We start from the raw sequence: 24,710 nt of genomic DNA, 5'->3' as shown, positions 1-24,710 counted from the left end.
GCCAAGACATGTTTTTTACAACTCAAACACTGCTAAATGCTTGATTTCTGCATCATTTGAACAAAGAGACAGCTCATAATTGGTTGTTAAAAAAGATATCCACATAAATCCAGACCCTGAAACTTCCCTGCCCTTAGCCCTTTGAAATAACACTTCAGATTGTAATGACAACAGTACTGCCTCTACTCTTGACATCTGATTATTCTGAAAAGGTAAAACTACTACTTTTTTTTTCCCCCTTCCTCTGTGAGCTTTGTTTCTGAATGAGGCAAAGGGTGACAGCAAAGAGGTCAAATAACCTAAACACTGGTTGAGTTCACTAGGGAAGCAATTTTACTGCCAAATTCTTGGAGCTCAAATATTTATAGAATAAGTTTGTTTCTCTTTTCTGTAACTAGTGAAAAGGTTTGTTTGTGAATGTTTAAATATTCCAAATTTTCTATCCATAGGGACAGTTGGAAAGTTTACCAGGAGAAGTTTTAAGAGTGGGGCTAAGAAATGCAGTTGCTATGAAGTATGCTATTGAAAAGCTCCTGGAAATGACGGTTTCAACACGGACTTTCAAGACATCATTGTGAAAAGAAGGCACTTTGGAGTAAATCCAAGTTTAAGATCTTTTTTAGGTAGACTCTTCATGACAGTGAAGATCACTGCTGCTGAGATTTTTTGTTGTTGTTGTTGTTGTTGATTCTTTCACTTTTGGTTGGGTTTTTGGTGTTGTTTTTTGGTTTGTTTCCTAAAACTGCCTGGTTTCAAAGGGAATGGTTAAAGGTTGCACCAGATAGGTGATCCTTGGGGTCCCTTCCGACCTGCCACTCTGGGATTCTGTGCATGAGTACAGCATGAAGACAGCATTTTCTTAAAGGGTCTCCCCACAGTTTCTGAAAGTTTTCTTGAAAGATTTTAATAATCTGATTCCCAAGTTCACTAAAGAGGTCTTCTGGAACATACAGATTCATAGAATGGTTTAGGTTGGAAGGGACTTCGAAGATCATCTAGTTCCAGTGGCCCTACCACTGGCAGGGACACCTTCCACAAGCCCATCTTGCTCAAGGCCTCATCCAACCTGGCCTTGAATATCTCCAGGGAGAGGGTATCCACTACCTCCCTAGGCAACCTGGTCCAGTGTCTCACCACCCTGTCAAGAATTTCTTCCTAATCTCCTGCCTAAATCTGCCCTCACGCTTCAATCCATTCCCTCTTGCCCTATCCCTACAATCCCTCGTAAAAAGTCCCTTCCTGGTTTTCTTGTAGGCTTCCTTCAGGTACTGGAAGGCAGATCTAAGGTCTCCCCAGAGCCTTCTCTGCTCCAGGCTGAACAGCCCCAACTCTCACGGTCTGTCCCCATAGGCGAGGTTCTCCAACCCTCTGATCATCTTTGTAGCCTGCTCTGGACCTGCTCCAACAGCATCTTTTGGTGCAGCCCAGCACACAGTTGGCTTCTGGGCTCCTAGTTAACCTTGCCAGCACATGTTAAGTTTATCATCTACTGACAACCCCAAGTCCTTCTCCAAGATCACTCTTGAGCCACTCCTCACCCAGCCTTTAGTTGTGCTTGGATCTTTTTTTCCCCCAGTTCAGAAGGTGCTTCCTCCCAATCTACCAATGAAATTAGTTTAGATCCATCTTTCGTCTACAAACATCCGACCACAATATTCCCTTTCTTAAGGGGACAGCCTCAAACAGACACACCCCCCTAAGCATTCTACACTTACCCTTCTCCCATGAAAAGAATTTCTGCATTACATTACAGGATATTTTAGGGAGATATGGAAAATTATTTATACATTCTAACTTGCACTGATCAATTCAGCATTACACAAAAGACTAAAACCCATAATCAATTTAAAGAGCTGCTGTGTGGTATTCTAAGGGTATCATATGCATCCATAAAAACAATTCTTGATGGCAAAAAGTTGTAAGCACAAGGTAGGATGGTAGAAGTATAACTTTTTCTTTGCAGGACAGCTATAGTAACAATGGACCCAGAATCTTGGCATGAGAGAAAGAAAACTGATGTAACAGCCATCCCTACATATTATAACCAAGGACAGAGAGTTTCTCCTGGCTTCCAATCTAGTTCAGTACACAAACTCAGATGACTTACTCCAGACCACAGTAACACTACTGAAAAAAACCCAGGAATGCAACTTCTTTGCTAACCATTTGTGGGGTTTAGAATTACTTATTGTTTTACCTCTTTGACAGTCATCACCAACAGCCCTCAGCACAAAGAAGAATCAAGCAAGAAACAATGTTCACCTTTCTAGTCACAGAGTACTGGAGTGCTATGAATGCCACCTACCAGAGGTTCCTGCTGAGGATAGAGCCCTGAGGAGAATCTAAGGATATCACACAGGTACCAGGCCATAAATAAAACTCAGCAGCCTTCTATTTGTTGCTCTCATTCTGATGCCTGGCAACTCCCCCATGAAGCAATTTGTCTGTCCTGCTACTCTCTCATGATCACAGTGCATGCTCATTCCCAGCTTCCACTTCTTGATTTCTTCTCTAGTGACAAATGGATCAATTCTTCCTAGCAGTCACCTCCCTCCTTTTGCTTCTCCACACACACAAATACACTATTTGAGACCCACAGATTTCTCACCACAATTCAGAAAAGCCTTCAGTTTGTCTGCCACTACCATTAGGGTAACTTTTTTTCAGTAAAACTCAGTGCAATATTGCATATAGCAGCTTCAAAATAACACAGACACAGGGCTGAGACTGAATCTGCTTATTTAGTCTCAACAGGTCTGCCCACATACAGAAAGTTATTTTTAACAGCCATTATCTAAAAGCACAAAAATATGATCTGTCACATCCCAGGTTATGGAATTGACACTGTACTACTGCTCCCTATTTTTAGGGCTTCTTATCTGTAATAAAATTAAGTGAATCCACATTTCTTCAGGATTAAACTGAGCTGAAATTCCAGCTGAGGTGATGAACATATTATCAGGAAGACATCATTTTACAGCTTTTACCTGAGTAGATTTATCTTTCATACATGAAGGGTAGTTTACGTGGGGATCACGTGGCCACTGTCCCGTGAGGTAAGGTCCTGTTATTGTGTCCAAAGAAGAGGTTCGCCTTATGGTACCAGAAGTTCTGATTTGCTGGGATTTTGGCCTGTCCACTGTAGAAAACCAGAACAAAAATCAACAAAAAAGGGTCAGGCTAGATTTGATATGGAACATTACAAGCTAGCTATGACACAAGAACACATCAGAAACCTTAGTTTAAATGGCAAGCTGAAAACAATGCCATCACATCAGAGCAAATAACAGCAAAGGAGAGGGGGAAAAAACATAAGAAAGGAAAAAGTGAGCAATTACAGACACCAACACTAAGTGTTCATATGCACTTTATCCATATCTTCATATGTTTTTTGATGCAAAGAACTGGGCTACTTAAATATTTTCATCAACAAAAAAAGCATGAAGCAAATTCAAATACAGCGATGACACCATTCAGGAAAGTCAGAAAACATTGTAATATTATTAGATCTTATATACTAAGTACCAATATTGGGTTACTCTCTTTTCTTTTAAGGCAGCTTGCTTAGCTTTCTGCTGGAAAAAGGACTTTGGGGTCCTGGTGGACAGAAGCATGACCATGAGCCAGCAATGTGCCCCTGCGGCACAGGCCAATGGCATCCTGGGGAGTATTAGAAGGGCTGTGGTTAGTAGATAGAAAGAGGTTCTCCTCTCCCTCTACTCTACCCTGCTGAGGCCCCTTCTGAAATACTGTGTCCAGTTCTGGGCCCCACAGTTCAAGAAGGGCCTCAGGGAACTGCTTGAACGAGCCTAGCACAGAGCCACAAAGATGCTGAAGGCAGTGGAACATCGCCCTTGCAAGGAAAGGCTGAGGGAGCTTCTCCAAGTCTGGTTAGCTTGGAGAAGAGGAGCCCGAGGGGTGATCTCATTCCTGTTTATAAAGATGTGAAGGGCAGTGTTGGGAGGATGGAGCCAGGCTCTGCTCAGTTGATGTCCAATGACAGGACAAGGAGCAATGGGTGCAAACTGGAGCAGAGGAGGTTCCATGTGAAGAAAAAGGCCTTTTCACTATGAGGGTGCCAGAGCACTAGAACAGGCTGCCCAGAGAAGTTGGAGTCATCTTCTCTGGAGACTTTCAAAACCCACCTGCATGCATTCCTGTGTGACCTTCTGAGGTCCCTCCCAATCCCTACCATTCTGTGACTCTAGTTGTAAATATCAAAATGTAAGTCATGATAAAAATTACAGGTCTTAAGATGAATACTAAATTTCTTGCTCTTGTGTACATTATTCCATACAATTTACAAGATCCCAATGCAGGCCTTAGCAAGCTGAGCGTGTGTGACTGTGTATTTCCCTCTGACACAGCTCAGCTTATGGCAGCTACACCATGTTTGTCTTCACTCCTGCAATCTTTCACTCCTCCCTGTACTTCCCTCCCCATACACCCAGATCATGGATTACTTTTTCCTGCATTTCATTTGGAAAGCTGAGAGTAGGGTGATTCATGAGATTGATGTGGGAAAGAACAGTTTTATAGCATGCTGTCTGGATCATCTTGCTTTGTCCTTTAGGCAAAATTACTTCATATATTTGTTCTCGAGACTTCACACAAGTCAACCTAAGCCCTACACTACAGCAACCATTTTACTCAGCCATACTAGGAGTTTAAATGAAATGAGAAGACTTGCAAGTTAGCCACATGCTATGCACTAATGTGACCCCACCAAAAACCCCTGCTCACAACTGGAGTGCAAACCTGTCAACACACTTCTGAGCACAAACACAACCACTGAGCTCCACATTCATTTTCTCCTCCTGTATCTTCTACAATTGCTGGATCTACATCACCAATACTTTCCATAGCATTCAGGACAATGTTCAGGATACAGCTTGCTCTAATACAGAATGCTCATAGTATGATGTATCATCGTGGCAAGATTGAACCAGACCAGAGAAATCACAGATTCATTTTGGTTGGAAAAGACCTTTAAGATCACTGAGTCCAACCATTCTCTAACTCCAAGTCTGGTGCTAAACCATGTCCCTCAGCACCACATCTGTGCCCCTTTCCAACACCTCCAGGGATGGGGATTCAACCATGTCCCTGGGGAGCCTGTTCCAGAGTCTGAGAACCCTTTCAGAGAAGTTTCTTCTAATATCCAACCTAAACCTCCCCTGGCGCAACTTGAGACCATCTTCTCTCAGTCGCTTCCCATTATTACTCTTAATAAGTACCACACAATGCTAAGAGCTTGAAGTCTTTTAGCTGTAAGACAGGTACAAAGCATGGCAATCATAAAGTGTTGAAACACTTCATTAGTTACTCATTTTCAGTGAAGAGCTCCAAATAATGCTATGAATTGGAAGCAGGATACTAGATCATGTTGCCTTTGTATAATTGTTGCCTTATCTACAAACCAGCTCCCTACAATTTCAAGCACATCTACCCTCACAGAATTCCATCTGTAACAAATAGGCATTTTAAGATTTTTTCAGCTATCCAAAGTAAAAAAAGCACCTGAAACCCAAACTCAAGGTGACAATTTAATGGCATGAAACCAGTATTTACATTTACACTGAAACACAACTTTCACTGTCACACTATGGCACCACTCTACTCTCTTAGCTTCAAGGTTGAAAATGTCTCCAAAAGCTGTTTACTAGATATATATTGCATGCAATAAACTCTCAGGAATGTGTTTAATATGTAAGCAGTTAAATGGGGTAGAAAAAATTTAAAGCAAGTTAGAGGCTACTCAAATGGGCAAGAGAATGTCTGAAAGACGAGAAAGTAAGGGCTAAGCACACCTTTGCAAACTTCACACTAAAGAAGTTTTGCTGCAAAAGAAAACAACCAAGCCCCAAATATAAATAGCATAATTACAAATAGAAATAAATCAGTAAATATCTACAACCAGAGAATGAGCTACAGTCTGTGTCTTGGTCTATGTCCAGAGGCAAGGCAACAGCAACTCCATTACAACTGAACACCACCACAAGTTACTACATTTGTGCTTTCCAATGCTACTGTCAAACCCTGAAGACAGGAGATGCAGCCTCCTAAGTCCCTACTCTTTAGCATTTCTTTGAATCACAAGAGACTAAATTGTTCTCAACTGCATAAAACAATCTGAGTTAACACTGATTTAATGCTAAAACAATTCCACTGTGTGGTCTGATCTGTGTTGGAAGGGACCTCCAAAGGTCATCTAGTCCAACACCCTCTGCAGTAAGCAGGGACATCCTCAACTAGACCAGGTTGCCCAGAGCCCCGTTGAACCTCACCTTGAGTATTTCCAGGGATGGGGCCCCAACCACCTTCCTGGGCAACCTGGGTATGTTCCTTCCATCTACTTTCAGATGGCATGTACAGATGTGTCAACCCACCCAGTGAAGTGATTGAGTTAAACAAGAAAATGAAAACACACCCCTTAAGTCATAAATACAGTTTCCCCCATCACAGGCAGAGCTGGCTTAATAGAATGAGTAGAAACAACCATAGGAGAGCAAGAATGAACAGGACTCCAACAGTGCTGAGGTGCTCTCAGTAACAGTTTTGGCTCTCATGCTATTATGATATATCCTCAGATCATGAAAAACAAAAGAGAAAGGATGTGTAAGCATGAAATTTGAAGAATCTTCCACAAATTAGCATTTGACAAGCTGTCTTGTACAGTCAGGTACTTAAAGATGACAGAATGCCGTGGAGAGCAGCGCTGAACTGGACCATAGCAGTGGTGGCTCAGATCAGCTTAAATTGTTATCTGAAGAAGGAAACTGCTCTCAGGATTTATTTTTTTTATTTTGCTTTTCTTACCTCATTTCAAGTCAGGCTTCTCACTATTCCAGGGAGCTACTACAGAATCATAGAATGGTCTGGGCTGGAAAGGACCTCTGGAGCTCCTCTAGTCAAACCCCCTCTGCAGTAAGCAGGGGCATCCTCAACTAGATCAGGCTACCCCAAGCCCTGTCAAGCCTCACCTTGAATATCTCCAGGGATTAGGCACCAACCACCTCTCCAGGCAAACTTTCACTTTTTTCTTCCCCCCAGACTTTCATTACCAAAGGCATTTTCATGCTGGTATCATGAATATCCTTCTCCTGGATGGAAACTTTATGCTCCAGTTTTCTCACAGAAACAAGCAAAGATGTACAAATACTATCTCATATATGAAACACTTCAGCAGGTCCTGAAGCTAGCCAACAGACTTCATCCTTCAGAAAGGCTTCATCAATGTTCCTGAATTTCTTAAATTGCAGGTTGATTTGACCCCAGTTCCAGTCTGTGCCTCATCTGATAACATCCAAGTATCTGAATGGGTTTCACTACAGTGTAAATCAGGACAATTCCTTTGTCTTTATCAGTCATGCGTGACAGATCTCACAAGGAGCTCAGAACAAATAAGCTTAGGAGCACAGCACTTAAGCAGCAAAATCTCACCTGGAAAAGTGAGGTAGAAATTACAAAAGCAAGATGCAAGCTTATAGTGCAGTGGGTTGAAGTTACCCCCCAAAACAAAACTGCCACACACAGGAAGGCAAAATGCTTCGTGTTATTTAAAGTATACCCCAGGTTTTAAAGGCATGCATTTAAGGGTTACTGCTACACATTTCTGGTCACAAATCGTGTTAAGCAAAATGACACAGGGTCCACTTAAGTACTCCAGCTGGTGAAATTCAGTATGATTCTACCTCCCAGCAGCAATCAACTACAACTGCATGAAATCATGAAATTACGGTTCGGCATTGGGAGCCAAAAGAATTCTAGTTATACCACCTAGACTGACTGAAAAAAAGGTTTCCATTTCTCTGCCAGCAAAATGTAATTTAGTAGGAGACTAACACATGACAGCTCTTTTGAAAAGGACATAGGGCTCAAATAAAACCATCTGCTACAGCTCTAAAATGAAGAGACTGCCTTCCCATCCAACACAGAGGCAGCACGTAATCTCAAAGCCACGTTCACAGTCCATTGTAGCTTAAATAATGCCTTCTGCCATGTGTGAGATGAGGAAACTCACCTGCAGCAGAAGAGCAAGGCTGACAGCTATCATTGGTACCATTAGAAAAGCAGCTCCAGCTAAATCAACCAGAACTCATCTATCATTATCTTCCCCTCTCTTTTGGAAGCTAGCAGATGCAGTTCAAATTTGGCCAAAGCTTTTCCACTCACATCCTTGCATGGATATATGCAGCTTCAAAAGACTAAAATTATCCCAAGAACTTCTCTCAGATGACATATTCCTCTCAAGTCGAAAGAAAAGCATGAACTGAAATTCATTCTTCCCTAAAACTAAGACTATTAATATTGTCACATTATTATCAGTGTCAGCTAACAGTGACACCCTCCTGCCCAAAATGCCAGACCACATTGTTGCTCCGTGTAGCATCTTGGTATTTTTCTGGAGAGTTCATCTCTAACTTGAGCTGTTTACCCAAGGCAGCCAAGTTGTAACACCATGAAATATCAGCACTAAATTCCACAATAAAGATTCATGTGATGTCATTGCTCTTCAGTTCAGTTGCCAACACTCTAGGATCTTCCGGTTCACCTTCAGTGCTACTAGTGAAGTAAATCCCAAGCTATCTTCTGATGCATCTCTAAAAACACTGCATGTTCAGCTCTGTGAAACATGTATCTTCATTATGTGCACCACACTGGCTTTGATTCAGTTATATCAACTTCAAAAATTATTCCCAAATTTCTATTTTTTAGAAACCAAGACAGAACAAAAATTGAAGAGGGATGATACTCTGAAGTAACTACTCTAAACAGACTTGACACAATCTAATTTCTTCTCATTATCCATAATGTCAAACCAATCAAAGAAAAAAAAAGGCAGAGAACAGGATCCCAATTTAACCAAGACCTGAGGTATTTTAATAATAATAAACCAGGTTGGAAGAGACCTTCAAGATCATCGTGTCCAACCCATCAACCAATCTAACCCACCTAAACAACTAACCCATGGCATCAAGCACCCCATCAAGTCTCCTCCTGAACACCTCCAATGATGGTGACTCCACCACCTCCCTGGGCAGCCCATTCCAATGGGCAATCACTCTCTCTGTATAGAACTTCTTCCTAGCATCCAACCTAAACCTCCCAGGCCCATGAGCAATTTTCTTTCTGCATCCAAGATTCTTCAGGGGAGGAAAAAAGGGGGGGAAATAAAAAGGAATGAAAGAAAACAAATATAAAGGAAGCAGTCTTCCACACAAGCAATGCCATAGGTTGGTAGTCAGTAGTCAAGGCAAATTTGGTCTTGCACCTGATGAGACTATGAGGTGTATAAGCATTCAAACTGAACTGCATGAAGCAGCAAGTCTATCCATATTAGAGACAGCCTATACTGTGGAAACAAAACAAACAACCCAGTTTGATTCTAAAGGGAAACTGCAGATGAAGACCCATAGTAAGGGGTTTGGCAATCAGCCATTTTGAGTTATCTTTGCCCACTTAGGCAGAGAAGAGGTATTCTGAACAGTCACTGTATCCAATAGGTGGATTGAAGGCATTTCCTTCCATCAAGGTTTCATGTGTGACTCTTCAAGGACATCCAGCCCCACTCACCTCACTGCATTGGAAGGCCCGTTGCTCTGAGCCAAACTATAGATACCCAGAGGAAGAGGGACAGATGCCTGCATCTGTAGGCATATGAATTTCATCTCACATACAGCTGAATCTCAAAACCTTGGTTGCCCATGCACAGATGTTGAAATGTGCTCTCTACCTCATGTTTTCATTCCACCCAACTACAGGTCAATTAAAAACATGACTACACATAAATCAGATTTTGTTCACAGCAAAACTCCCCTGTTTAAAATCAACATTATCCTCAGCGATAAAGCAGGAAAAAAAAACAACCAACCACACTCTTATCTTAATAAGGAAAGTAAACAAACTAAGGAAGAAAGTTTCAGCCCTCTACAGCAAAATTATTCTTATAACAAAGAGCACTGCTAGCATGGATAAGGCCTGTATACAAAAGACAGCATTTAATATCACAAAAGCCTGCTTTGACCAACAGATGTAACCTACACATTTGAAGTGAGAGGACATCAGGTAGGTAAAACACTAAATCCAAACTGCTCAGATTTTTTTGTATCTTTAAACTGTATTTTTCTTTGTAAGTTTAGGATTTTAAACTGATACACTACACAAACACCAAAGCAGTATAATTTAATAAAGCTTAGTGGTGGACTTGGTAGAGTAGGGTTAATGGTTCATAGAATGGCTTAGGTTGGAAGAGACCTTGAAGATCATCTGGTTCCAATGTCCCTACCACTGGCAGGGACACCTTCCACAAGCCCATCTTGCCCAAGGCCTCATCCAACCTGGCCTTGAACACCTCCAGGGAGGAGGCATCCTCTACCTCCCTGGGCAATCTCTTCTAGTGTCTCACCACCCTCACTTTCAAGAATTTCTTCCTAATCTCCAGTCTAAATCTGCCCCCCTGAAGATTCAATCCATTCTCTCTTGTCCTACCACTACAATTCCTTTTAAAAAGTTTCTCCCTGGCTTTCCTGTAGGCCCCTTTCAGGTACTGAAGTCTGCTAAGATCTCCCTGGAGCCTTTTCTCCAGAGTAAAGAGCCCCAGCTCTCAAAGCCTGTCTCCATAATAGGGGAGGCTCTCCAGCCCTCTGATCATCTTTGTGGCCTCCCCTGGACCCACTCCAGCAGTTGCAGTCTTCTTATAGTTTCCCACATAAATATTTCTATGCTCAAACCGGTCCATTGAAATCATGCTCCAGTGCTGTCTTACTGTTTTCCCCTCCCACCTCTCCATCCCCTTTCCCACTCATTTGGATTCATAGAGGGCAACGCTATTTTTAATTGAGTAGATTTTTCAACATCACATAGCTAAACTCCTAACCCAGCAAGTCCTTCTCTGACTCTGCTCTAATTTGATTTTATCTTTCCTTAAATTGTGGAGCACCAAAACCGTGTGCAAGAGTCCAGATGACATCTCAGCAGGTCTCTGTGTGGCAGGTTGCTCAAGACCTGACCTGTGCCCAGTACTTTTATAGCCACTTCCTGCTGGCAGCATTGAGATCCCACCATCACTCAACTCTACACTCTGGTACCTTCAGATGATAGACTCTCTCTTAAAGGAGAAGATGTTCTGCTCAAACACAACCTCACACATACAAACCTCCATTTTCCACTTTTAAATCTCATTTTTAAAAATTATTATCTCAATTCCCAAGGTCCTTCAAACTCTCCCTGCCTTCTAATTAAGCCTCTCAAAAATTCATCAGTGGTTTCATCATTCTTAATTTTAAAATTTGCCTAAGCAGATCAGATCCACTCCTGTCTAGCAAAGCAGTTCTCTTAGCAAAACCACCAGGTTAACATGACACAATTTGGGAAGCTCATTTTGCACTTGAACATTCCTCCCTGCTTTCCACCATCCCTTGAATTTCTTCTGAAGCTTCACCTGCAGCTGAATCAGACCAACTGCATTTTAGAACTTGTTTTCACATTTTAAAAGCACCAGTGTAGTTATCTCCTACACTCTGGTATCTATTCTCAAAGTGTCACATCCTATTTAGAAGACAGCCTTAGAAGCTTGAAGTGTGAACTTCCAAGTGGGTTTTTCTAGAATTCACAAACTGCATTAGATTGGAAGGGACCCTCAAAGGTCATCTTGTGCCACCTCCCTGCAGTCAACAGGGACACCTCAAATGAGATCAGGAAGCCACATTGAGTTTCACTTTGAATGTCTATGGGACATCCATCAACCACATTCCTAGGAAACCTGTTCCAGTATTTCACCATTCTCATTGTCACAAGCTTCCTCCGAAATCTCTGCTCAAACCATTGCTGCTCATCCTGCCATTACAAGCCCTTCTAAACAGTCCTTCCCAAAGCCTTCCTGTAGGTTCCCTTCAGATAATGAAATCCAGCTCTAAGGTCTCCACAGAGCCTTCTCTCCAGGCTGAACAGACAGTTATTTCAGCCTATCTCCATAAGACAGGTGCTCCAGCCCTCTGATCATCTTTGTGGTCCTCCTCTGGACCCACTCCTGCAGGTCCATGTCTCATGTTGGGTGCCCCAGAGCTGGGCACAGTACTGCAGGGGAGGTCTCTGAATTGACTTTATTAAAATACTCAACCTGTAATTAGTACAGTTTTGGCAATTGCTACTTCCAAGTTACCTTCTCCCTTAATATTTCACTTCTTTTCTTCCTGGGTTAAAAAAAAAATATCAAGAAAGAAACAAAGACATCAATCACTGTCCTTGTTGAAAGTTGATTACTTGTGTCATCCTGGTGAGCTCAAAGCACTGAAGAAATACCTGTGCTATTTCCTCTGAGATTTCTGCTACTATTGTTTGGAGTTGATTTTGAAACCATACACTCCTACAAATCACATCTCAGATCATCCTGAATCTCCTTCTTGGTACCAAATGGCTGCAATTGCTTTTTACCATATTCTTCTATTAGCATGTCCCTCCTGTCTTGAACTGTGCAAAGTCCAAGCCTGGTCAGGTTTTAACAACACTAAGCTCAGTTTCACTTTTTGATTGATAATGTGGCATTCCTGTCTCAGTTCTTCCTGTTGTTTTCCTGTACACTCTCTGCTTATTCCTTATCCCTTTTTGAGATAAGTGTCCATGCAATCAGATCACATCCTTGAGCTTTCCCCTCATGTCTGAAAAATTCCAATGGTGGGAACAATCTTCATTAAAATAGTCTCTCCATATTCAAGTCACAGCAACCCTGTTCAGGCAATTTTCACATTGTTTCCTTCTGAAATCTTGAAGCTTTAGTCCAGATTTACGAGTTTTAGAACATAGCTCTAAGCAGGATTTATTTTTGCTGTACAAGCATGGAAATTTGCATGATTAAAAAAGGCCTAGTTGCAGAGAACATGTAACATTTGTTTATACAGTGCCAGCACACCCATTTCATAGAATCACAGACTCATCAGGGTTGGAAGGGACATCAAGGACCATCTAGTTCCAACCCCCCTGCCATGGGCAGAGATACTTTCCACTAGATCAGGTTGCCCAGAGTCACACCCAGCCTGGCCTTAAAACCTTCCAGGGATGGGGTTTCCATCACGTCTTCGGGCAATCTGTTCCAGTGTCTCACAACCCTTATTAAAGAATGATTTGGGTTGGAAGAGACCTTTAAAGATCACCTAGTTCCAACTCCCCTGCCATAGGCAGGGACACCTCCTACTAGAGCAAGTTGCGCAAGGCCCTATCAAACCTGGCTTTGACCACTTCCAGGCATGAAGCCACCACAGCTTCTCTATGGTGAAGAACTCTTTCCTAACATCTAATCTAAATCTCCCCTCCTCTAGTTTGGATCCATTCCCCCTAGTCCTATCACTACCTGACCACTTCTCCCAGACTGAGTTGTCAGACTTGGTAATTCCTATCTTCAGTGCAGCTAAAAGGAGTTTTTGCTATTACTCTTACAATCAATAGATCTCTTGGCATCCTCCAACTTCTCGAAGGTTACACACGCAGCACTAAATAATATCCCAAGACTCCAATCATCTTAATTCTTTGGAATGAGATTGAGGTAGGTGTATAGAACCCTTGGACAAGATAGTTTAAACAATATATGGACTGCACACTTTCAATACACAACTTGCTCTGAAAGCATGAGCCCCTCTGTTTCTACAGCAATGCCCAAAGCTTACCTGGATCTCCTACATGTAATATTTGTTTCAAATAATTTCCTTGCATGGATGTTTCACCAACACACCACTTTTAAATATGTATGAGTTAATCATATTTTTTGCCCATGAGGAAATTTTTCCTCTTTCAGATCAGGATTTACTCTAGCTAGCTCTCCTTTGCAAAGAACATCAAACACTTCATGTGTATTTTATGGTCTCTTTGTGGGGGAAGAAAACATCGCAAGGATGATTATTCAGGGCAGGGTATCAAGGTACAACAAAGGAGCCACTGAGGGTAAAATACCAGAGAAATCAGAGTATGAGAGAAAGGATGTGTAAGGGTATTCCACTATCAACTGCCACAATTCAGCAAACACAGCTATCAGTTAAGAATGAACATTTTAAGACCTTGAACAGAAATTTATTTCTGTGAAGACAGCTTCTCCTCCAACCTGGCAGCTTCCCAACTACTGTGTAAACCCTAAGTCCTATTCTGCATTCTTCAGCAGTTAACTGATATTTTTAGAGTTAGACTGTTCAAAGTCTGTTCTGGGACATTCAGCATAAATCTGGGTTAAGTTTTCATTGAGCAAAGTCAATTCCCCATTACTTGCAAAAGCAGCAAGTTAAGATATCATGTATAACCAAGATTTCTAATAATACATGACACACCAGATATGGAGGTGTAACACTTAACTGCAGAGACTCAGCACTGCAAAGCCCCTTGGGTTTTGCAAGGTACTTTGCAGGGCTCCAGACTCCAGAAAGAGATTTAGCTGACAAGCAGCACTGAATTTAAGCTGACTCCATATGGGAGAACTGCTGTCACCAATGCCTTCCAGAGCACAGGCTGCACCACACTGATACCTGCATCAGCATCTTCTAGTCCTTCTGGGTGACTGAGGTCTGTCATGACATGCAGTAGGAGTAGTACTGAGACCCATGTGAGACACTGTGTCCAGTTGTGGAGCCCCTATTACAAGATAGATATGAGTGTGCTGGAATGTGTCCAGAGAAGAGCCACAAGGATGATCAGAGGGCTGGAGCACCTCTCCTATGAAAACAAGCTGAGAGAGTTGGGGTTGTTCAGTCTGGAGAAGGTTCAGAGAAGACCTTATTGTGGCCATCTAGTATCAGACAGGGTCCTACAAGAAAGCTGGGGAGGGACTTTTTAGGATGTCAGATAGTGACAGGACTAGAGTGAATGGATCCAAGCTAGAGGAGGAGAGACTTAGATTAAATGTTAGAAGTTCTTCACCATGAGGGTGGTGAGATACTGGAACAGGTTGCCCAGAGTGGTGGTGGAAACCCCATCCTTGGAATTTTTTAAGGCCAAGCTGGATGTGGCTCTGGGCAACCTGATCTAGTGGAAGGTGTCCCTGCCCATGACATAGGGGTTGGAACACCCTTGGGATGCTTTCCAACCCTGACAATTCTATGATTCTATGTCAAATACCTGCAGGGACCCACAAGTCTTGTAGAACCACTCACAGGCTCTTCCACACTGTATTTCCTAGGGGGGAGATGAGTTACAGAAGCACAGCACCCACAAAATTCAAGGTTTAACCAGTAGTATTTCTGATCCAGCACAGTTACAGCACTTCATCTACTGAAAGCAACTATACTGTAATCCCTGACAGCTCTACGTTCACAATTGCAGGCATTCATGTCTATGCTTAGGTAATCTGCTCCTGAACGGGATGATGGCTGACTATGTCACACTGAAGAAGTGAGCTCTGTATTTATAGGCTAATTTCTGAGGACCAGTTGAGTATTGAACAACCAGAAATCATCCAGTTTGGTTTCCACATGCTGACAGATGTCAACAATTAGAGCTTTGATTTTACTACCACAGCCTAAATATCTGCATTAAAATGTTTGGGGTTTTCTAACCATAAAGTCTTTTAAAAGAAAAGCAGACCTAGACAAAATCCAGCTAGCCAACCTTCATGAAGTATTCCCATCACAACTCAAAAAACCAGCACTTTACACCACCAGAGAGTAAAGGCACTTGATATAACAATGCCCATTCTGCCATGCATGTAATTGTTTCACAACTCTGTCATTCCTGTTACAGAAAACATTTCTAGGCTGATTTACACTTAATAAACTAAACTGAGTTTCAAGTTTGCAGTATGAACACCAGTGATCTTGCAGTGACCACTCAAGCCAGCTGGATATGAGTTTTAATTCCTGAAACTCAGAAGTGGCTGCAGCTGATCTCCTTCCTTAAAGTGATGGTGAGAGTGCAAGAAAAGGAGGATGAAACTAACCTCGTTTAAAGAAGTGACTTGCATTCAAGGAATGAGACACAAACTACTCTTCTAGCTTTGGCTACCTCGTGGCAGTGTGAGAAGAAACTACTCCATGGTGGATTTTCACATTATTCAAATATGTGAAATTTTGACACTTCAAATATGAATTTGCAATTCAGAAATGATGGGATTGCTATCAGGCTGTTCTTAGTCACCACCCTTACAAGCAAAGTACAAGGCACATTCATCCTAAAGAGGAAATCAAACATGTAGCTTGGATAAAACTAGCTTTAGGTTGTGCAAAACAAGTGGTATGTAAGAACTAGTATTGCTGATCACTCATTTGTATTCGATACACAAAATAATGTCCACTGCAAACAGTTAATCCTCACTTTAGCAGCAGTGAAAATTAAATCCTCACAAGCACCAGCATCTGTGTCATCATTGCTAGGGCACATGCAACACTAAATACAAAGGGTCTGACCTATACAGTATCGTTCAGTAAGGTTTCCAAATCCAAGCTTCTAACATTTATGACTACTGGGAAGGATATACTGCCTCTGAAGAAGCAACACCTAATATGGAACACTAATTAAAGAGACCTACTAAGAAAAATGAAGACTTTCCAACAAACCATCTTCCATTACTCACCACCATCCCTATTTACAAGTGGGTTGTGCAGAAAATTACTGCCTGAGTGTAGACATCCACAGCTCTGTGCTTTCCACCTCCTCAGAGAAAGCTAATCTGGTTTTGACAGGGTGATAGCCAATACCTTGGTAGGGTATCACAGCAGGAGCTGATAACAAGTGGTGGAGATAGCAAAGGAGCAGGAAAGGTACAGAAGAGAAATTAACAGGACCAGGTAGTATTCCTAGGTCAGAGACAGCAGGCTGAGGGCACTCCCCAGCATGGCTCTACTTGGCCTGGCAAAGTTTTCTTCACCAGGACAGATTTTTCAGTAGCTACCTGTCCTCTTCTGTCTTACTAACACCAGAAGACATAGTCTGAGCAGAGTCACCACCAGACAGTCCAAGGGGACCATACAAGGGAACAGCTTTGGTCTCAAGTGATACAGCTGGAAGAGCAGGAAAGGACTGCTGACAGAGCATGCATTTCAGTTACAAACATGGCTGAGCGTTTCCATGGATGAGATCCTACCTTCAGAAAAGTAAGAGCTGGAGAGACTGAGTCTCCATTCTAAAGGGCTGATGTTACACAATGCATCACAATCTCGTGTGTGCTATCCATACTGCAGAAGTCTCAAATTGTCATCTCTTTAGCACCCATTGGCTATTTTCAAGCTTTAGGATTTCATTACCAATTCAAGAAAAGTCCTAGACACAGGTTTGTGGTAATGAACTTCAGAGGCAAATCGGGGCGGGGGGGGGGGGATTAAAGCATAACTGTAAACCAATCTAAACTTTTCAGAAGTAAACACACACACAAAACAAGAAATAGATTATTAAGAACACTCTTTCCCCTTCATTCTAATCCCCTATTCTCTTCATTTTGCAATTACCCACGCCTCAGAAACAATGACACAAAGGGGATAATCTCAGACTGACAACTTGCTGGTGGATGTATCCCTTCCAATGGAGGGATGTAAATATCACATTTGCCACTCAGAGCCTTAAGCCATCACTTAGGCACCATAGGTTTACATGGGAGACAGAGCTGAAAGAATTCATTGCATTTAAATACTAACATTAGATTATCACAGTTACCTAGCTGAAATCTTCAGCAACATTTTCCTGTTCTGTATCTTTAGCACAGGGTTTTCTCTTTTTTTAAAAAAAGTATCTTTCATTGATGAAAAACTCAGTGTTTAAACCCTACTCAACATCTTTCCCTGAACATATGTTAAATCCATAGGCAGCTAACTATCATGTCCAGCAGAGGAAAACCAACACAAGATATTGCCAACCAATTTAAACAGGAACTTTCATTTTTCACTGTGAGGGAACCTAACCTATTACTTTCTTCAGAAGATAATTACTCAACATGTGAAGTTCCAGAAGGAAAAAAGGGATTTCAAATATTCTCTTTAACTGAAACACTGAGGAGCATCTACTTTACTTCCAACAGACTGTTACAGCCATTGATTTCAAGTCCAGGTTAAACTAAAATTTCAGTGTTACTGTATCAGTTATCTTTTATTTTCCAGATGATAGCTAGAGTAGCATAAACCCCATTTTCAAAAGAACTAGCTCTCCAGTGTAAATTCTAGCAATGCAGCAAGGCTCATTGGATGTCATCCTGTAACTGGCAAACACTGATTTTTTGTTTTGGTAAGACTCTCAAGCACATTCCCTTGGATCTACACTTCCTGCATTTTAAGATATATTTTAAGAACCTCAGTTCACCCCAAGATCATGGGAAAGAAGAGGATGAAACACAAGAACCATGAATTTCAGAAACCAAATTTCAGTATTAGCCACTGGTTTACTATGCATGGATCTTGGCAAGTAACTTCAGCTTGGCCATATGTGACACACCAATACTTGCTTACATCCAAAGAGTAAGAATTAAAGGTCAGGCGGTGATTTAAAATAGATCTATACATACACTACAGGGTGCTCTCTCGCTAGATGATGTTTTGTTACACCACCACTCAGGTTCAGGAGAAAATATCTTTCTGTTTTACTTTCCTGCAGTTGTTTTAGCACTTGAAAGAAACTGAATTAATTTGTCTTATGGAACTTATTTATTTAAGGACATTCAATACGCTATACTCATTTAAAGTGATGTTAAAACATGTAACTGAAGAACCTTTCGGTTCAAGACAACTGGTTCAAATTTAGCCAGTGTCTTTTATTTCACCATATTATATTCCAATGAAAGCTCTTTTTGGGAAGAGAGGGGGACAAAGCTGGAGCAAAACTGTTTTGGCCATACAATTATGGGAATACTATTATTCAGGCACCAGGAAATAGGAAGCGTCACAAAAATTACTTCCTTACCTACTCTTGTTAGAAATGAAGGAAAAAAATTCTTCTTGATCTCTGGTATAAATACTTATGATGCCACAATATTGGATGGCTTAAAGCCAGGATATTAAAATAGTTCTGCCTTTTGAAGTCTGAATTTAAGGTTTTTAAATACTGATATCCCTTACAAGTTTAGGGATCAGCAACACACTGTCTTACTCCTCACTCCAGTAGTTTTTTTATCTACCTGCATAACAACAGATCCACAAATTATTCTGCACTGAGTTACACAGTTTACATCTTTAATTTCTTTCTCTTACTAATGCTGGCACTGCTTCAAGAGTTATTCTGGGAAGTAAAAAATATTGGGAACTTAAGGGCCAAACTGATTATTTTTCAGATCTCCTTAAAACCAATCTGTGCCTCCAAAATTTGAGGTAGAAAAAGAGAGTTTGCTCTACAGACAACGTAAGAGAAAGCTAGAAAAACACAAAGCATGGGGGTAACAGCACCACCAGATTAACACTAAACAAATCAAAGCATTTGATGAAAACAATATTGAGCTTGGATCACACAAGTCAGTTACATCCTCATGTATACAAAGCATCACATACCACGTGAAAACTCAAACTGAACAGGAAACCCACTCTCACATTTATACAAGCTACTTTACATAACAGCAACGACTGATTTTAGCCAGTTTAGGCTAGAAAGAAAACAACTTGCTTTTATGCTGTAAAACATAGGCATTCACAAGGAACACGTTTCGTTTGACTGTCCAAAGGGTTTCTTTTGATTGTTACTGGAACGTCCTTTATTGTCATAAACCAGGCAGCCTCACATTCTGTTGACGTTACATTTATGCAATCAGAAACCTATCAGATCTATTCCCTCTAAGAAAACCAGGTGCTGTTTCATTCAGACATCTTTCAGATTGCCAGCTCTCCAAAAAAAATGAACGTAGGCTATGAAATCATAGCTGCTAGTAAGGAACAAGCATGTCTGAAAGGGGAAGAAAGGAGCAGACTCACACATTGCAGGTCTATCCTACAATACTAGGCTTTCTGCCCTGGCACAAGCTTTCCTTTTCTTAGCACCTTGAAATCAGTATACTGCATCCGTGATTTCTCAGCCACTCAGTGTCAATACTAATCAAACAAATACTGGCATCCATGGTTTCCTAACAACCAGAGTGCCTCAGATTTGCTTAAGAGAAAACACCAAATTCTTCAAGTTGCAGTTCTGAACACCCAGGGGTTTTGCTACAGAACAAAACCACTGATAGCATCTGAGAAGGAAAGGAGAGAAACAATGATGATGGGAGAAGAAACAGAGCATGCTGCTTTCATTCATGTAGTAGTGATGTCAACATCTGCAATGGTAGTTGCTCTGACCTGTAAGGGCTCAAAGCTGGAGTGTTTTCACAAAGATCTCCTTTATAAAAAGAGCCTCTAGCAAAACATTAAAACATCCACCACAAAATGGCTTGGGAGGATAGCCAGTTCAGGGAACCTACACTGGGAAAGGCTGAAAGGAGATGGGGAAGGGACAGGTGTCTCAAAGAAGAGAAAAACATCTATCCATCAGAGTCACAGGCAGTCTCCAGCACTAGCAATATTCATGAAACAATCCAAGTCAGACTGCAGAGCCAAACAGATCCACACTGGTGAGAAAAACAACAGGATTATACCCAGAGCCTAAGCTCACATTTTTACAGCAGTGGGAAATGGGTTGGGGGGGAAATAATAAAAAAAAACAAAACACCAAAAACAAGCAGCCTTAATCAAGTCATTTCCCCAAGACTTGCATACTGATAACAACTATAAATAGCTGGAGTAGCACATTGTTTAACAAGCTGCATCAAGACGGTCTGTGTTTGAAAACAGAACATTCTCCCCCCCCCCCATTCCAAGTCCTCCATTATTACTGCAGCAGTCCTCCAGCAATCAATTTTCTATCTGCTAGTATCACCAGACAGGCTACAAACAGTTTTTAGCAGCCATACATCATGTGCTAAAATGCAGAGAACAAGCAAAGAAAACAAAGACAAAATCCTGCCCCGTGGTGTGCAACTATATTCCAAACTAAGTACAAACAGCTCTAGGGGTATTTTTTGGGGGGGATGGGGGGGAAGAGGTTGGGGGGATCTGGTAACCTTTCTTCATTTACAAGACTGAAGTAATTTGGTATCTTATTCCCCTAGCCTGCTAGAAAATGGTGCCTGCATTTTGGTAAAATAAAGCTGTTGACGTGTGCAATCGTGGTCATTATTAGGGCGATCACGTTGTTTTCATTCATTCATTCAGGATTTGCTGGAGGATGTCAGCTTCTGCAGCAGCAGCTGGCTTGACCTGGAGGAGGGGGGAACAAATTCCTTGCAGTGCATACAGATTACAGAGTGCATTTTTTGATGGGCCATTTATGATTTTTTAGAGATTGCACTCATTAAAGCGAATCGAGCCCTGTATGCTGCTAATGTGGCTCACCATCAGGCAAGCTCAAACAAGTTTAATGATGAAAAAAGTCATTCAAGTACTCATTTACAGTCTCATTTATTAAGGCTAAAGTAGCCCAGGGATGAAGATGACTAAAACCACTTTCTAAAATTAAAATCTCCCCTCCAACAACAACAAGAGGAATCATATGGAATAATGATAAATATGACAGCTTTGCTGAATTTTTCCTTGCTTGCAGGTAACTTGCTCATATTCCTCCCTCTTCAAAACACCTTAAGCACAGACCTTTCTACGCTGCACCACTACAATGTTTTGCTCTGGGTTCCCACCATTAAATAATTCACAGCATTCAGCAGCATCACTGTTTTTCTGTCCTCTTTCTGGTCGTTGTGCCTATCTTCCCGCTAGCATTTCCAAGGGTTAAAGAAGGAAGTCTACATTTAGTAGTGGGAAAAACATGATCTTTAACATTTTAAATACCGCTTGAAGGAAGCAAAGCCACTGAAGCTCAGCTCCATTTTCAAGCATGCAAAAAAAAAAACCCCTCTCTGCATAAATAAACGATCTTTTTGAGAAGTTATGGAGTATCTCTGTGCAGTTTATAACCCAACCAACCTGAATAAGCACAAGTACTCTGTAGGGTAAATTAACTCCATGCATAACTGGCAGTGACATATTGCTCATTTGCTAAACACTCCTCATGTCCTAGGACTGTTCTGATGACAAGAGATTTGCCCAAACAACAACAGATTGTAAGATTTTACTATATTACTACACATTAAAACAGAAAAGGGGGGGGGGAAGAGAAGGCAACAGATTTCTCTGCTAGAAAACAGGTTGGCAACCGAGACAGACCACAATTTGCCACAGAAACACAACACAGTAAGCCTTAAGGAAGGGACAGAACAAGGGAGGGGTATTGAGAACCACAGAAAACGTTCCCAGAACGAGATGATGTGGGATACCTGATAGCAGGGGAACATAAAAAGTGCACTTAGTCCAATTCATTCAGCTGCTGGAGTGATGGGGGAGAGAGGGGGAAGGTTAAGATGGCCACTGCCACTTTAACACATTCAGTAATTTAACAGACAACCTGCCGCAGGTTAAGTTGGACTCGTTAGGAAGCAATTTTACATTTGGAGCGTTACAGGCCTATTTTGGATATGTTTGGGTTGGTTTGGGGTTTTTTTGTGGTGTTTGTTTCGTTGTTTACATAGTGAAGGATTCAGTATTAAGTACCACAAGGAGACAGACCGTGTTACTTGGTTTTAAGCATCACAAACAAGGGAATTTCCTTCTCGTTTTGGAATCTGTGCTTTAAAACATTACGTATTTTAACCTAAGATGTTGCAAAATTTCAAGTCTTCTAAGAAACCAAGGTCTGCAGAAAGGAAGGGCGTCTGAGGGTTGGTTTTAAAACACACACACACACACACTTAAGAACTGGGTTGTGACACCCCAGATACAGATCTAACCCATTATCAATCGGTACTAAATAATTACACCTGTAGAAGGGAAGAGGGTTAATTTTAGACTCGCGCCTCTCTTATCACACCTCCACTTCCAAAGCCTGTGAGCAAGCAGCGCAGAAGGCAGCAGGAACTCTGCTCTCGGAACCCCTCAGGCTGCTTCCCTGCGCAGAGGGGCAGGGCTGGAGCAGCGGAGCCGCCGGCAGCCCCCCAAGGACAGCGGGGAGGGGGCGGCGCGGCTCACCCCGGCTCCGATCCACCGGGGAGGCATTTCATTCCGAGACTGGAGTTGCGGGGGAAGGATGGGGCTGTTTTTTCCCAAGCTGGATCTTCACCGAGCCCGGAGAGGATGACATTTAAGGGCTCACCCGCCTCCTCGGGGGAAGGCGGCGGGACGAGGTGCTTTCCGCCGCTCGAACGCCCCCCTAACAGGGCAAACACGGCACCCGCCCCGCTCCCTGACGTGGCGAGCGGAGGTGTTCTAGGGCTTACCCACATCCCCCCCATTACTCCACACGCTCCAGGACTCCTGGGGGCTGCTCCCTCCGGGCCAGACCAGCAGCTGACCCGGAGGGGAGGGCACAACGAACCCCGCACGGGTGAGCCGAGGCCGGGGTGCCCGGCAAGCACTCCGGGAGAACTGGGAAGTGGGCGCCGGCTTTGTCCCAATGTTTTACCTCTGTACACCGGGGAGCTGGGGCTCCGTCTCTCAGGTGAGCTGCTCCTCCTGCTGCCGCCGCTGCTCTCAGGCGAACGCCGCTGCCTGCCTTTCACCCTGCCCGGCTCCGCCGCGCCGCCTCCCGCTGCCAACGGCGGAGTTGCGCTGGGCGGTGGCGGGCTGCCTCCGCCGCGACCCCCGCCGCCGCCCCCCGGCCCGGTATTGCTGCCCACCGAGGCGGAGGGGGACCGGGTCGGGCTGTGCTGGTTGCCCCGCAGGAGCTGGTATGGGACGGTCGCTCGGATGGGCTGCAGCAGCCGACTGGTACCCGCCGAGCCTCCCCCTGCGCCGTTACCTGGCCCCCCGACAGTGCCGCTCCCGGCAGTGGGGGACCCGGTGGCGCCGCGCCTCATCCTCTGCGGCGGAGGCTGGTGGTGGGAGGCTGGGGTCTGCGAGGAGCTGGATGAGGAGGACATAGCGGGGATGCGCAGGACCCGGTTGGTCGCTTGTTCCGGCTGCTACCGGGGGCCCGAGCTCGGCCACCGGCGCCCTGCATGCACCGGCCGCACGGGGAAGAGGAGGAGGAGGGAGAAGGGGGGGAGGAAAGAGGGAGGGGGCGGGGCGGGACAAGCGCTTCACGGCCCGAGGGAGTCTCCGCGCCGCCTGCCCAGCTGCCCCCGGCGCTTCCTATCGGTGCCGGCGGCTGCTCCCACGCCAGGCTCTAGCCATTGCTGCCCGCCCCAGCGTCGTGGGCACCGGGGGCGCTGCCCGAGCCCCTCGACTGCTCACATCGTACAGCGCTGCCCGCTCTGTGCGGTCGGCGGCAGGGCGCGACGAGGGCACAGGCAGCCGGATAGAGTAGGATGAGGTGGGGAGGAGGCGCTCCCAGTCAGCTCCTGCTCCTGCCCCCGCCAGCGCCCGGGACCAGCAACCACTACCATCCGCTCCCCGCGCCGCCCTGCCTCCGAATGGCAACGCGCAACCCCGACGCCCGGCCGCGACGGAGAGGGGCGGGTAGACTGATTCGCTTATTGGCCACCGCAGCCGCGCTGTCTTGGGCTCCATTGGCCAGCAGCTCTATCGCTCTAGGTTGTCAACCAATGATGGGGCTCGCGGCCGAGCGGCGGGGCGGGGTCTCCGGCGTGGGCAGGCGGGCTGAGGGAAGTGGGATGTGGCAGCCGCGGGAGGGGCGGGGAGGCGGCTCCAGGGTAGGGCTGCGCGGCCGTGCGGGGCGGACCCTGCGGGGCGAGGCGGGGTGGGGAGGCGGCTCCGGCTGCCTCCTTGGGACCGCCTGCCTCCGCG

The 24,710-nt window shown here is 43.8% G+C and overlaps 1 protein-coding gene across 6 annotated transcripts in view; it reads right to left on the bottom strand.

Annotated features, from left to right (window-relative positions):
- The window catches only part of GLCCI1 (glucocorticoid induced 1), a 63,052-nt gene extending 38,656 nt beyond the window's left edge, over positions 1–24,396 (bottom strand). For all 6 annotated transcript variants that reach the window (XM_068157087.1, XM_068157088.1, XM_068157089.1 and 3 more), the window contains exons 1-2: positions 23,428–24,396; positions 2,988–3,139 (exon numbers count right to left, since the gene is read on the bottom strand). In XM_068157087.1, the coding sequence (XP_068013188.1) occupies positions 2,988–3,139; positions 23,428–23,884 (609 nt within the window). In that variant the 5' untranslated portion in view covers positions 23,885–24,396. The remainder of the gene's footprint in view (positions 1–2,987; positions 3,140–23,427) is intronic.
- Between the last annotated feature and the right edge of the window lie 314 nt (positions 24,397–24,710).

Source organism: Melanerpes formicivorus, unplaced genomic scaffold (genome assembly GCF_026170545.1).
Source record: "Melanerpes formicivorus ecotype bairdi unplaced genomic scaffold, bMelFor1.0.p_v2 SCAF_35, whole genome shotgun sequence".
NCBI lineage: Eukaryota > Metazoa > Chordata > Aves > Piciformes > Picidae > Melanerpes > Melanerpes formicivorus.
Note: the sequence above shows the minus strand (reverse complement) of the source record. Positions and strands in the feature narration are given on the sequence as shown.